Raw genomic sequence first — 14,753 nt, forward strand, 5'->3', positions numbered from 1 at the left:
AGGTGAGTTCGATTTTGACATTAAAAAGGAAAATTGGAATAAAACACAAACATACAATAAATCAGAAATATACATGTGCATACAAAGGAATGTCATTGAATATAACACTCTTATCTTTTTCTCATAAAAAAGTAGATTAAAGCGGCTATTTAGAAAAATTAAAAAAAAACATCGAGACCGGGACCGGCTTTTAGCACTGTTTTTATTTCTCGGTCCCACCGGTCCCGGAGTTTTCACATATTATTTTACGAAAGACGACAATAATATTATCAATCAACTATCAGAATGCAGGCATGATATGTCATATCTAAATTAACGAGAAATTGGGGCTAAAATATTCTGATATATTCTGTTTTTATCGAATAAAAAAATCTGGGACCGGGACCGAAGACCGGGTTTTAGTCACGGGACCGAGACCGAAGACCGGGACCGAGACCGGGTTTTAGTCAGTACCGATTTGTATATTGTGAGTCCGCGATTATCACGCAGGCAAATAACACTAAAGAAGTAGTTCGCAGTTAAAAGTTTGAAGATATTGATATTAAGAGCATTAATATTAAAGTATAGATTTTATTTTAAACATAAAATGATCAAAAGATCATCAAAAAGTAGGGAGACTCTGTTCAAATTATTGTGTAAAGTAATGAACTTGATGTTTACGTTCTTGTTTTGAAAGTTGTTTACGTTTGACGTTATGTTTTTTTGTTATTCTACAGTGACGTCACAGTATACGCGGCCTAAGAAATCGCTATCCCATAATGCCTAAGTGGAAGAGTTTGGTTTGTGAGTAAACGAACTCTGGTGGAAGTTTGAAAGCACGCCCTCCAGGGTGATAGCATCTAGCAACGGGTAACAGTACTTGACAACGGGTGATATTGTTGTAAATTACGTGGTATAAATATAATAAAGAGTGCCCAGTTAGTGCAGTAACTGCATAAGTCGCTCACCATAGGCCGAGTTGTACAGATCTCCGAGATGATAGCCTCTAAAGGTCTGGTCTGGTCTATGACTTGAATACAACTAACTCGACAGCTGATCAGTACCGGGAATGTCGAGCCCGATCTTAATAACATCGAATATTACTACAATATTATAAAAAATTATCACATGCGTCTACGGTTCGCTGTAAATTGTAAGACGACGTCGTTTGAGTGTTTGTAATAAACACGAATATACCCACATCGATATACAAAAAATCGCATGACAGTGATTGATCAAATGTCAACAGACGCAAGTCTTTCTGCTTTGTTGTTTATATAACATTCAGTATAATAAAACAAATATTGCATGTAGTTGAGGGTAACATTGTCAATTTTCACCCCTCGAAAAACCATTGTCAACCGCTACGCCTCGGTTGACAATGGTTTTTCGAGGGGTGAAATTTGACAATGGTTTTTCGAGGGGTGAAAATTTTCAATGTTACCCTCAACTACATGCAATATTTATATATTGTTTATAACATTATTATAAGTTATAAATTTTGTATGGAAAAATATGACGACTGAGGTTTTTGGCGCGTAGACGGAGCGAGCTTGCGAGCTTTTCCCATACAAAGCCGGGTCGGATACAGGAATTTTGGTTAAGGTTCAGTGAATTTTGTCCAGAGGCAGGGGTCTGGGGCCCGTCCTAAGGCCCCCAGTTGGTCAAGGGCAAAGCCCTGGTGGGGGCCAAGGGGCTTAGCCCCCGTAAGCTCCTGAATTTTAGTGATTATAAGAGTAAAATTTGACCATATAATTAGCCTTCATAGGTGAAGTTACACCCCCTCTTATCAACAGAAACACACCTTTTTCAACACTACTCAGATGAGGCAGAATTTATCATCAGTAAATTTCTTTCTAGTCAAACTCATTTGCTCGTCATTGAGCTGTGATTTGAATCCATTTATTTATATTTCTTGGATTTGAATCTCCCCTACATACACCTCTTTTCATCACATGTTACGCCCCTTGCCTCAACAGATGTTTCTCGTTTTTGAAATAAGAAGTACATATATTTAAAAAAAAAAAATTATAATAGCCAATAAGATATTAATGCATGATTTTGGGGAGGGAGGGGCTGCAAAAACTTAAACCAAGGTATATATAAACAATTCTCAAGAAACGCATACTAGTATTTCTAATGAAAAAATATATTCAACTAGGAATCTCTATACAGTTATTCATTAATATGTGTGTACAGTATTAGAGCAATATATAATGCTTATTTATCCTACTTATGTAAAATATTGTAAGTAAAAAAATAAAATATTCCCCCAAACAACCTCAGCAATATTCTAGCCACATTGGTATATCATCTTTAACCCTTGATATAGACAGTGGCGGATTTAAAGGGGGCGCAGCCGGCGCGCACCCCCCTAAAATTTTCAAATTTAAGGTAAATCGCGGTATCTTGTTCCGGAAAATGTACTACACGATAAAAGAAGCAATAATTTCTTCCACTCCCAGAGAAATAAATGACAAAATCCTTTGATTTCTTGAATTACTTTATTGGGAGAACTTAATTTTTTCCAAAAACCCCTTAAAATTTGGGTCATTTTATTAATTTCACCTTATTAAAATGATAGAAAATAGTACAAATGACTTAATAGGAGAAATATTTCAAGCTCCATAAAATCTGTAAAATCCAGGAGCTTCCGGGAGCTTCGACCCCTGGACGCCCACCAGGGCTTCGCCTTGCACCCACTGCCTCATAAATTAAAGTGGCGCCCCCCGTAACCACAATTCCTGGATCCACCCGTGATAGACCTTCTTAAAAGTGGCTGTCAGCTAGTATGTTGTCGCTGTGACGCAGGAATCGATGTGATAGCGCATGAAAGGGAAAGTGCTTACTGATTTCAAATAAAATATGATAGATATAATAGATTACGTATTAATTTATTGTTATTTGTTTGGACATATTCTTGAATTGACTACTGCGCAGGGTTTCTTGAAAGTGACGGAGTTAGGGACTTTATGTATTTTGGCATTCATCTTTTAGAATCAATTATTATATACTTCTCTGTCTTTCCAATGTTCTACAGACGAATATAAAACTACAGTTTGAAAAAAATAATTCTATATGCATACAGGCACGTGTCTATCGCAGCATCAACGTATGACTTACCGGGCTCACGGAGGGTGTGACCGGTAGGCAGGGGGTACTTACTCCTCCTAGGCACCTGATCCCGCCTCTCGTACGTACAGGGGTCCGTGCTTGCTCAACTCTTTATTTTGTATTCCTTATACGAGTTATGAGATTGATCACCGTTCGTTACTTTCACCTTTCATGAAAGAAAGCCAATGTCACAATATCGTAAATAGATAGTTATGACACAGTTGACATCATAACATCTCTCACTATATTAATAAGTGTAACTCATAGCGCCATTATTTTTGCAACAAACCCCATGAAAAGTGTATAATTCTGGTTCCAAATATTACCAAGATAATGAATATGACAACGTAAGGGGAAATCATCGTTTTATATAGCAATATACAGCAAATTCATTAAAAGAACAAATTCTTTTCAAGAGCAGCGGGTCCACATTACAACAAATTGCAAACACTTTGAAATGGTTTTGATTTAATTTTTCTTCTTCAAATCATTAACTTCGGGGATAGGGCGATCAAATTTTATATAATGCATGTATACACGAAAGACAACCTTTTAAAATGTCTTCTTTTGCAGAACAGCAAAGTAATCATAGTGGTATTGAGACATCCCCATGTTCTGTGAATTCAAGTTTGGTTGTGGCGTTATCCTTTGGAGTTAGGTTGGAACACAATACAAGGTCAACATTTTTCATGGGAAAAAAGATTGTAAAAAAGATTTTAAAAATCACAACATGAGTGATGTGGCCCATATTTCATAGTGTTATAGAAGTCTGCTCATATGAGCGTTTTGCTCATTTTGAAAAACTTTGTATTTCGTTATAAAGATTTTTTATCTCATTATTACGACTTAAGAAAAGTGTATTCACCACTTTTTATTATTTTTTTTCAAACAATTTTGGGGGTCATTCTTAACATCGTGGTAGAATGTATCCTTGTTTAGAAATTAGATTTATTTCATACACAATAAGAACTCCAAAAAGCATTTGGATGAGATTTCATTTACATTACAGTTAGATTTATTGTCTTATATCTTCTAGCATTTATTTGTAATTGTATACTAGTACATTAGCATTTTTATCTTTCAAGTTATTATCAATATCAAACAGTACATCTAACATAACTTTGATCAAATAGAGATCCGTGATTAACAGAAAACTGTAATGAACATTGTTTTCAGATATATAATCAACATATTGGTTAGATGTGTAATTAACACTACTTATTTACAATGTATATTTGATTTTCTTTACTTTAGCAGTGTTCCATTCAGTCACAAAGAGGTTGTCTCTGATGTCAACACACAAACCGTATGGACGGCGTAAATCACAATTTTGAATGTAACGGAGGAACTGTCCGTCCTGATCTAGGATGTGGATACGGTGATTTCTAAAGTCTGCTGTCAGGATGTGACTCTGGCTGTCTGTAGTGATGCCACGTGGCGTAAATGATTCGTTTGTATTAGAGGGATGACCAGTGTATCTAAATCGAAGTTTTCCTGACTGATTGACCACCACTACTGCTTTAGCTTCATTGTCAGCCACACAGATATCCAGGTTCTTGTTCTCACTGATGTATTTATAGTAAGAACCAGATGAATAGAGAGGACTACCCTGATCATCAAACTGAATGGTTTGTGTCTCTGTGGAGCCGGAGTAACGGACAACTTTGGATTGTTTTCTATCATCACTGAACATGGTAACCAGGAGATCATCAGAAGAGGTACTGCACACATTGAGTGGTCTCCAGCCTTGTAGTCTCATCATGGTCTGTATCTGTTTATTTTTCACTAGGTTTACAGTATTAGTGTCAGTATAAACAAGATATCCGTCCCGCGTCACTGCTATGTCCTCTGGTTCATTCCCTGGCTCGGTTTGTACTGATGTCAGTAGTTTCCCCTGAAGGTTGAGGAGCTTCATGATTTCATCATTCCCACATGTCCAGACTTGATTTTCACTGAGACAGCTAACACTGAATAGTGTATTATAACCAGTGTCTATGGTGGCAGTGAGGCGCGGTTCATCTAGCAGTGGTTTGACTGGAGGAGACGATACAGCTTCTGGTGACATAATGGTGTAAACTTGTTCTTCGGTTGTAATGGACAATGGTGACAGACACCCAAACATATTACTAAGCTGATATTTGTTTATTTTGGAAGGAGAGGAATTTGGTAAAGTAATATGGATTTTAGGAGGTAAATGTCGGAACTGGCCATTCCTAGATTTGTAAGCAGATGTTAGAGAGACGTCCTTGGTGTTCAGTATTTTCTTCAGGTCCTCAATTATTTTTCTAAGTTCTGTAATTCTCTGTGTGATTTGATATGTGTTTTTATCTAAAGCAGCCATATGGTTATTTTTCATCTCCTCAATATCGGATTTCCGTTGGTTTACAATGGCAGTGATCGCTCGGTGCAAGACGTCTCCATGTTGATCGACAGCTGTTGTCAGTTTCCCGTAACTCGCTTGTAACTCGGCTTTTTCAGTTTGGACATCAAATGCCATTTTTTCATATCGAGGATAAATTCTGATCTCTAGTTCCTCTAAATCTTTTTGTAAAGTTTCCGTTTTAGAGCTGAGTATTTCCAGAATATCACATAAATTATGCCCTTTATGTTGTTTTGAGATGCAGGTGCAACAGACGGGAATGTCACATTTCTTACAGTAAAGTTCGCAATGTTTGTCGGCATGTTTTTTACATTTTGTGTAGTTAGGAGTAGACTTTTTGTATGAAAAGGACACGACATTGTGTTTTTTAGATGAATCAGAAAGGTGTTCCCCAACACAGGTCTTGCATAAGTTTATATTACAAAGTTCACAGTGACGCTGTAGGGGTACAGTTTCACAGAGGTCACAAAGTAGAACGGCCTGGGCACTGCGCCGGGGGTGCAGCATTTCTGATATCTGAGTCACATACGTTCACTGTCAATAGTAAAGAAACCTTAAATACATGTATTTCGACAGGTCAAACAAAATACAAACTAGAATTACATGATATTAAAACTAATCATTATTCTAATATTCGTAAATACAATGCAAATTTCATCAGTAATACATTGAGTTTTCCGACTTTTCGATATATAGAATATCTCAGAATTGCATGTAATTATGATCATTATACGCAGAGCTATCACAATGGTTATATTATGATCAATTAAACATTTATCTTATACATTTTTAACAATTTAATAATCTATAATATGTGTATGTTTTATTCTTACCCGGAAATCCAGTATGTCCTTCCTGATATTTCGACTTTCCGTCTGCAGGATCAGTGTGCGGCGTCAGCGTGTGTACTCTATTTATATATTGATACGCTAGATTGTATCTAGTTTTAAAGTTCATATCGACCCAGTTTACATCATGTTTGCTGCCAGAGAGCAAAACCAACCATTCTTTGGAGTGATTTTGCCCTCTGTTTTAAAACAAATACGACAATTTCAAGGGAGATAGAGAAACATCCTCAGACATCATTGATTAGAAAATTTGAGAAATTATTTTTTAATAAAAAAAGAGAAAGGGGCTCCCCTTTCTTCATACGAGGTTGAAATACTGATATACACGTCTGTACACTCTGCTTTCATCCAGTGGAATCATTCTTAATATAATGTCTTCATTCATATTGATATAAGCTACAGAGAACTTGCGAGAGCTTACGTTTTCACAGGCGATTACGTAAGGATATTCTGCCTTTCGTTTTTACAGGTGATAAGGTAAGGATATTCTGCTTTACGTTTTCACAGGCGATTACGTTAGGATATTCTGCTTTACGTTTTTACAGGTGATAAGGTAAGGATATTCTGCTTTACGTTTTCACAGGCGATTACGTTAGGATATTCTGCTTTACGTTTTTACAGGTGATAAGGTAAGGATATTCTGCTTTACGTTTTCACAGGCGATTACGTAAGGATATTCTGCCTTACGTTTTTACAGGTGATAAGGTAAGGATATTCTGCTTTACGTTTTCACAGGCGATTACGTTAGGATATTCTGCTTTACGTTTTTACAGGTGATAAGGTTAAGATATTCCGCCTTACGTTTTTACAGGCGATTACGTAAGGATATTCTACTTTACGTTTTTTCAGGTGATAAGGTAAGGATATTCTGCTTTACGTTTTTACAGGTGATTACGTATGGATATTCTGCTTTACGTTTTTATACGCCCGTCGAAGACAGGACGTATTATGGTATGGCGTCGTCCGTCTGTCTGTCCAGACCTTGTGGGCAGGATACAGACTGAACCATAAGTCCTATGACTTTACAACTTGGTACATTTGATCACCATGATGAGAGGAAGATGCCTATTGTTTTTTGCAAGGTCAGAGGCCAAAGGTCAAGGTCGTAGTATCACTTTTTAGGAAAACCTTGTGGGTAGGATACAAACCGAACCGTAAGCTCCAGGATATTATAACTTGGTATATTTGATCACCATGATGAGAGGAAGATGCCTATTGTTTTAAGGTCAGAGGTCAAAGGTCAAGGTCGTAGTATCACTTTTAATGAAAACCTTGTGGGCAGGATACAAACCGAACCGTAAGCTCCAGGATATCATAACTTGGTATATTTGATCATCATGATGAGAGGAAGGTTCCTATATTTATGAAGTAGCACATTCTAAGGCTATCCCTCTTTATATCTTGATATCCATTTCTACAAGCATAATAATGAATTAGCTCACAGAGGACAGTGCTAACTTCACTAAAATATGAATCCCACTTTTCTTTGAGCAAAATCTACGGGCGTATTATGCCACGTTGGCATTGCTCTTGTTACAGGTGATAATGTAGAGATATTCTGCCTTAGGTTTTTACAGGTGATTACGTAAGGATATTCTGCTTTACGTTTTTACAGGTGGTTAGGCAAGGTAAGGTAAGGATATTCTGCTTTACGTTTGTACGGGTGATTAGATATGGATACTCTTCTTTACATTTTTACGGGTGATTAGGTAAAGATATTCTGCTTTACATCTGCGCTTTTTCCCGTAGGTAGAATTGCGGATCCGAAGGTCCGTTGCCTATATCAAAGAGACAAACTAGAAATCTCCCCAATGATTTGTATCAGTAAATACAGCTTGTAAATATATAAAATGTGTTATGTAATATGACATTATTTTTGTTGTTGTTGTCGTTGTAGATTGAGTTGACTGGAATAATAAACCTCCAGATATTTTATGTACATGAAAGGTGAAGATAACGAACAGTGATCAATCTCATAACTCCTACAGGCAATACAAAATACATAGTTGGGCAAATACGGACCCCTGGACACACCAGAGATGGGATCAGATGCATATGAGGAGTAAGCATCCCCTGTCGACCGGTCACACCCGCCGTGAGCCCTATATCCTGATCAGTGTGTATGATTATAATTCTGTTTCACTTGCGCATGCGGGCTCATCCTGTGTTATGCGTTTTTAAGTTTTATCTAATGTTATGTTGAACTCGTGATTTATTTAAGGAATGAATGATGATTGGTTATTTGTGTTTTAGAAACGAGGGGGTTGCATGCCGGCGAAGACAACCATCCTCTGAAACATCGACGTATAAAAATTGTGCATCGTATGTTGCTATTTTCATATGTACAACATGCCATTGGGGAGGGGGAATGAGAATCAATATCGTAGTTTGGTTTGTGGCAGTACCTTTCTCTTGCATGCACATCGGGGAATATTGAAAAACTATGGCTTAGAGGAAAACCTATCAGATAATTAGAGTTTGCAGGCACGTAGTTATATTAACCAAATGCCACTTTCCGTTGAACGGAAGTCTGTAAATCGGAGTTCATCTACTTTGAAAATCCAGTGCGAATTAAGGAGTCCTGATTGTTAAAACCAGCAATAACTGCATCTGCATTACAAGAGTTTGAAGCATGTATGCATGTATGAAAGGTATGTTTGTGTAAGTGTCTGATGTATTGTATGTGACCAAAAAAATAAATAAATTATAAAGAAAAAAGAGTTTGGTAAAACCCCAAAATGGCATTGGAAATGAAAATTAGATAGATACTAAAGACAAAAAAACCCACGAATTTTCTTCATTAATTTGGTTATCACATTACAAAAGGGGATGGTGGATCAAAGGGAGTATGGGTCGAACAGTCAGATACTGATGATGGACTTCTTTTAATAACGTTTGGATTTTTTTCTAGTTTGCTTTTCAATTGTTTTAAAGAATTAAACTATTTATGAAATAATCAATTCATTTTTCCTTTATCTTTCATATTTATTATTAAATATTTAATGTCAGAGTGGTTGTCCCCCTTTCACTTTTCAAGGTGAGCTATCACGTTGTTATTCAATATTTCAAATTTTGGCACACTGATTTCAACTACAGATTACTCCGTTTCCCCAGTCCAGACATAGGGTTCATGGCGGGTGTGACAGGTCGACAGGGGATGCTTACTCCTCATATGCACCTGATCCCTCCTCTGGTATGTCTAGGACTCTGACTCTTTATTTTGCATTCTTTATAGGAGTTATGAGATTGATCACTGTTCGTTATCTTTACCTTTCACACAAAATTACAAAAGATCGTTAAAATTTGTTGGCATGACAAGGTGTCACACCCTAGGGAGGACATGAAAGAATGGCAACCCTCGGCACTTGTTTCGTCCTAGTGTCACATTATCTCGTGAGCTGGTAGCTAAGTACGCAAAGTATTTTCCTGTGGGAAAGTCAACGCCACTGCAAGGATCACATCTGATTCCTTGGTGCGTGTTGACATCTTGGTATAACCCTGCCTCACTATATCTTCGACATGGAGTAGTATTTTCGTATCTGCCTCCTCGAGGCTGCAAGGGGCGTGACCAGCAACATATCGGGGCTGTGTACAAAGTGCATCCTTGTGGAGTGTGCTGATGATTTGCTTCTTTATGACCGTGGTTGCTATCCTCGTTGCTATGAAGGCAATCAGTTCTACCTTGTTTTCGTCTATGCGGAGGAAGGCCTACCAGTTTTCAGGGCTAAATTAGTAGACAAAATATATAATTAAAAGGAGACCATTTTGTGAAATGGTCACCCCGCCATTTTAGCCCTATGAGAAATCTGGAATGCCCCAACATCCAAAATACACTATAAGGGTATGCCCTTACTGTATGCTAAAGTTCATGATTGTATGTCAAAGGCACAATTCCATCAGAATTTTCACATATCTGCTGTGCTGATAGGCAAGTTAAGCTCGACAATCTAAAAGTACATGTATCATGGTTTTCGCAGAAGAGACAACTTGCTAGAAATATACCCAATATAATTATCTGTCGTAACCTAACACTCATTTTAAACTCCTGAATCACTGATTTTTCTGATTTAAAGGAAATCTACGTAACATTTTTTCTCCGAATAAATAACCCAACATAAATGAATTGGTGCAGTCGTGTTATCTTGTTCATCGTTATGACACATTACAGGATACGATGAAAAAATAGATAACACAGGTGTATATATAACGAATCGTTTCCTTGGAAAATGATTTCTCCGAAAAATGTAGGTCGGCGGTAAATATCATATTATCCGCCGTTTGGAACATTTCTCGGATTTCATTGCAGCCAGAATATGCCACCACAAAACAAGCACTTGATAGTTTTTCATCTTGTTGATGGACACCTCCGGATATGCGTTTCTGATGAAAATGAAAATGGCGATATCGATGCAGTATAGATCACCACACTTACTATGAACGTCTGTATTGTATTGTTCATTACTATGAGCCATAGAGTTAATGTTTTTCGTACGTACATGAATTTATACAAAAAATGTATACGTATTTTCAGCATGACATGTAAATAGAACAAATACAAGATAGTAAATAAAATAACAAATTGTTACATGATACCGGACAAACACCCCAATATATATAAGACATAACAGTGATAATGACATCAGTAGAAGTGATGGTAAGGTCTTAAACCATACGAGAAATCGATTTTCTGTTCTTAGTTTTAAACAGATGTTCTCCAAGTTAACATAGCTCTATAATATTTGTTTTGAACAATGGCTTTTAAATTCAAATGCAAAAAACATCTGGTTTAACACTCCTTGAACCATATTTTGCAAATCTCGTCGTACTTGCAGTAGTTTTAAATTGAAAAGTTCCCTTTGTGTTCAAGTCCTCCTTTTGACTGAGAGAATATAAGTTACAAGTACACGAACAATTTACATGTACAATGTAAATACAACATATCCCTGGGAGTTCGAAATAACAGAGACCACAGAGTCGTCCACTTCTGCTTCATACTTAGATATTTTATTGAAAGTAGATATTGACGGCAAACTAACAACTCAACTTTATGATAAACGGGATGATTTCAGCATCTTCATCGTCATTTCCCATATCTATGTAACAATATTCCATTATCACCTGCACATGTTGTTTATATCTCTTAACTGATTCCAAGAACGAAACAGCTAGTTCTGCGTATAACCAGTCTTTAAATCGTGGCAAGCTACTGAAAAACAATTTGATGGTGCAGGGGTTTCAACAATCTCGTTTAAAGTGAGCATTTCGGAAATTCTATGGTCGTTATTACGATCTAGTTTGCCAATACAACCTTACATTAAGTCAAATGCTGTCTGACGTGTTTCATACCGATTGTTAGACCGTTCTTGGCACACTGATGTTGACTACGGATGACTCCGTTTACCTGATCAGAATATAGGAGTTATGAGATTGATCACTATTCGTTATCTTCACCTTTCATTAGTTCGGTAATTATGCAAAACCGAAGGTATGTTTGGTGACGTGGGATAAATGATAAGATTAACGGTTTTCTGTTTTGTTGTTTTCTGACAGCAATGTATAGGAATTTCATTGATTGGTTTGTAGTGCAATACACGTGTAGACGGTTGTAAATACGTTGATGCTTCTTGCAAATGTACAACGGTATTTATTCATCCATTGAATTATCCACAAACCTCACCTTCCCAAATGTGGAAAACTAAAAGTACAAATGCACAAAGATATAGCACAAAATAGATAAATTGCACAATTCAGATCTGTGTAACACAGATCACTATCTATCTATACATCAGAATAAGACTAAATTTACTCACTCTTTAGGGGGTACAAACACCAAATGCAACATGTAGTGCGCAGGAAACAACAATGTAGTGCTCAGGAAACAACAAAGATACACTAAAATATGAAGGGCCACTGCAACATGACAGAAAGGTAAGATATTCAATAGATAAAGCAAGTTTAGTTGAAGGAGTCGGAATATTGAATATAATTACACTGTACATTGTTATACAAATTATTAAATTTTCCAATGAAATTAATCATTCCCCATGTGCAAGCCTTTGACTATTTCAATTTATACAATGATAGGTGTTTATAAATGCAATAGTAGCGATGTAGTTTACGTCATATCATTTAGTTTAAAATTGCATCTCTCTGAGTCTGGTTTTGAATTGCCTGTCGAGCTGCTGTTGTACAATTAGTTGAATATTCTCCAATTCATAACAAGAGTTCTCAAATTAATTAAGTAAGTCACTGGGGATGCTGATAATTGTAAATTATAAGTTATTTCTCCACCTCAAGAAACAAGTGAGAGTCCACCCCTCCCCTGATTAGATAGAAGTGTGAAAACTTAGTAAATGGGAATGCCGAATATCCCTCAACGCATGCATGACAACTTGGTTTTAAAAGATATCAATCATGAGGTCAATAGCGGAACATGAACATTATCATTTTATCCAGTTTCAAAAATATTCATTCCCAATGCAAAACTTTTCCGTTCTTTCACATACTATATATATATGAATGTTATCCGCGTATACGAACTACATGAGGTATATAAATATGCAATCTTCATCTAGAATCTCGCGCTTATTCATACATTTTCTAAATTGCAAAACACAGCACACAAGGGCCATGCACAGGAGATAAGATGCAATGCATTTGTAATTATACATTGATCTCGGCCCTCCTCAAGAATTTTATCGCCACCGAGCAGCGGGACGGCAGCCCTGCTCCTTGATCGACAATCATGAATTTTTCTCTTAAATCTGATATAAACGATCCTTTTGAAAATAAATTAATGATACTTATATTTAATTCTATAATGTATATGCACGAGTCTTTTTCCACTCCAATATATGGATGCTGGACATAGCAATTTTGACAAAGGCAACACACCAGACCTGGGGATTTTAAAACAATTTAACACGTTTTCATACTCAAACTCAAACTCCGTATCCATGCTCTAAATCGTACTCATACGTAAAAGTCAAGGTTGTAAAACTTTAATATGATTGGTTGTATCTTGTTTAACATCCCTTTCGAGAATTTTTCACTCATATGGAGACGTCGCCATCAAGACTAATTTACATTTCCTCTACCCTACCCTATTCTAGCAACCACCACCTATTTTTTAAAAATTACCCCAAACAGTAAAAATCAGGTGTAATTACCAATTTTGAGTATGCTGATTTCAAATCTGGATTCCTTTTACTCCAATTTCTTATAGAAAATGAGGTATAGTGTCTCAAACACCCCTACCGTCAGGTTGCCAAAAATGGAAAATGTTTCATTTTGCATCAAAAAGTGACCCAACTTTATTTCTTGAAACACCATTACCCAAAACAATAAAAAGTAGGTGTAATTACCAATATTGAGTATGCTGAATCCAATTCTGAATTCCTTTTACTCCACTTCCTTACAGAAAATGAGGTATAGTGTCTTAAACACCCCTACCTTCAGGTTGTCAAAAATTGAAAATGTTCCATTTCACATTAAAAAGTGACCTGAAAGTTATTTCTTGAAATAAGGCATACAACAGAAAAGGAAAACAATTAATACTAAATTGTTCCATGAACATTCTTAGTTGTTTTGGAAAGAATATATCTCACCTCTGGACTTCACAGATACAGGAAAGGAAGAGGAATACAGAGCGGATCAACGATCTTAAATTTAATCAGATTGGGTCATAGCCTAATGAACTGATGAACAGGAGTAAAATTAATAGGAAAACTGATTTATTAAACATCAGCAAGTCTTTTCCGAGAACTTCTGGTAGAGCTGTGGGTGGGGGGGGGGGGGGGCTGAGTTGCATCATTATCAGAATTTACCGAAACAGTAGACTCTGGCCAGTCTGGGGGCTGAGCTAGTTGCATCAGAACTGACAGAAACAGAACTCTCTGACCAGTCGGGGGTTGAGTGGTATCAGAATCTATTATTTATTTATTTTTATTTTTTCAAAATTCAGAAATTTAAAAACTGCATGATCAGATTTTTTTGTAACACTATAGTAATTAATGTCCCTTTATTGCGATGACTCTTCAAGTACAAACCATGATATTAAAAAAAAATGAAATGAAATGATAGATAAATAAATAGATAAAATATTTGTAAGTTACTTTATTTATCTGTAAGTAAGTCACTAATTAAGTGTAACTACGTGGCAGTGCAACTTGCAAGTGAAAATTGCATCATCTGTAGCTTATGACCCCTTTTGCCTTGCTATTGTTAAAAATTTGGCAAATAGCATTTTTAACCCCCCAGTCCATACCCCACTTTTCTTTAAACGTTAAAAATCCAGCTAATTCAGTAAGGAAGAAACGTCACTACCATATTTCGAATTTCCTCTAGACTATTCAAATTAAATACCGCACTGCTATCAGTCACAGATTGACACTGGTAGGGGTATGGGGACCTGGTCTGCGAGTGTGATGGAA

General features: G+C 36.6%; 1 protein-coding gene across 1 annotated transcript; it reads right to left on the reverse strand.

Annotated features, from left to right (window-relative positions):
* Positions 1-3,451: 3,451 nt before the first annotated feature.
* LOC125681722 (uncharacterized) lies at positions 3,452-6,413 on the reverse strand. Its single transcript, XM_048921926.2, has 2 exons — positions 6,307-6,413; positions 3,452-6,007 (listed from the first exon to the last, which is right to left on the reverse strand). The coding sequence occupies exon 2, from the start codon at positions 5,978-5,980 to the stop codon at positions 4,316-4,318; it is 1,665 nt and encodes a 554-aa protein (XP_048777883.2). The 5' UTR covers positions 5,981-6,007; positions 6,307-6,413; the 3' UTR covers positions 3,452-4,315.
* Between the last annotated feature and the right edge of the window lie 8,340 nt (positions 6,414-14,753).

This window comes from Ostrea edulis, chromosome 2, assembly GCF_947568905.1.
Source record: "Ostrea edulis chromosome 2, xbOstEdul1.1, whole genome shotgun sequence".
NCBI lineage: Eukaryota > Metazoa > Mollusca > Bivalvia > Ostreida > Ostreidae > Ostrea > Ostrea edulis.

Excerpts from the sequence above, each read along its gene's own strand:
- LOC125681722 (XM_048921926.2), bottom strand. The coding sequence starts at position 5,980 with ATGCTGCACCCCCGGCGCAGTGCCCAGGCCGTTCTACTTTGTGACCTC.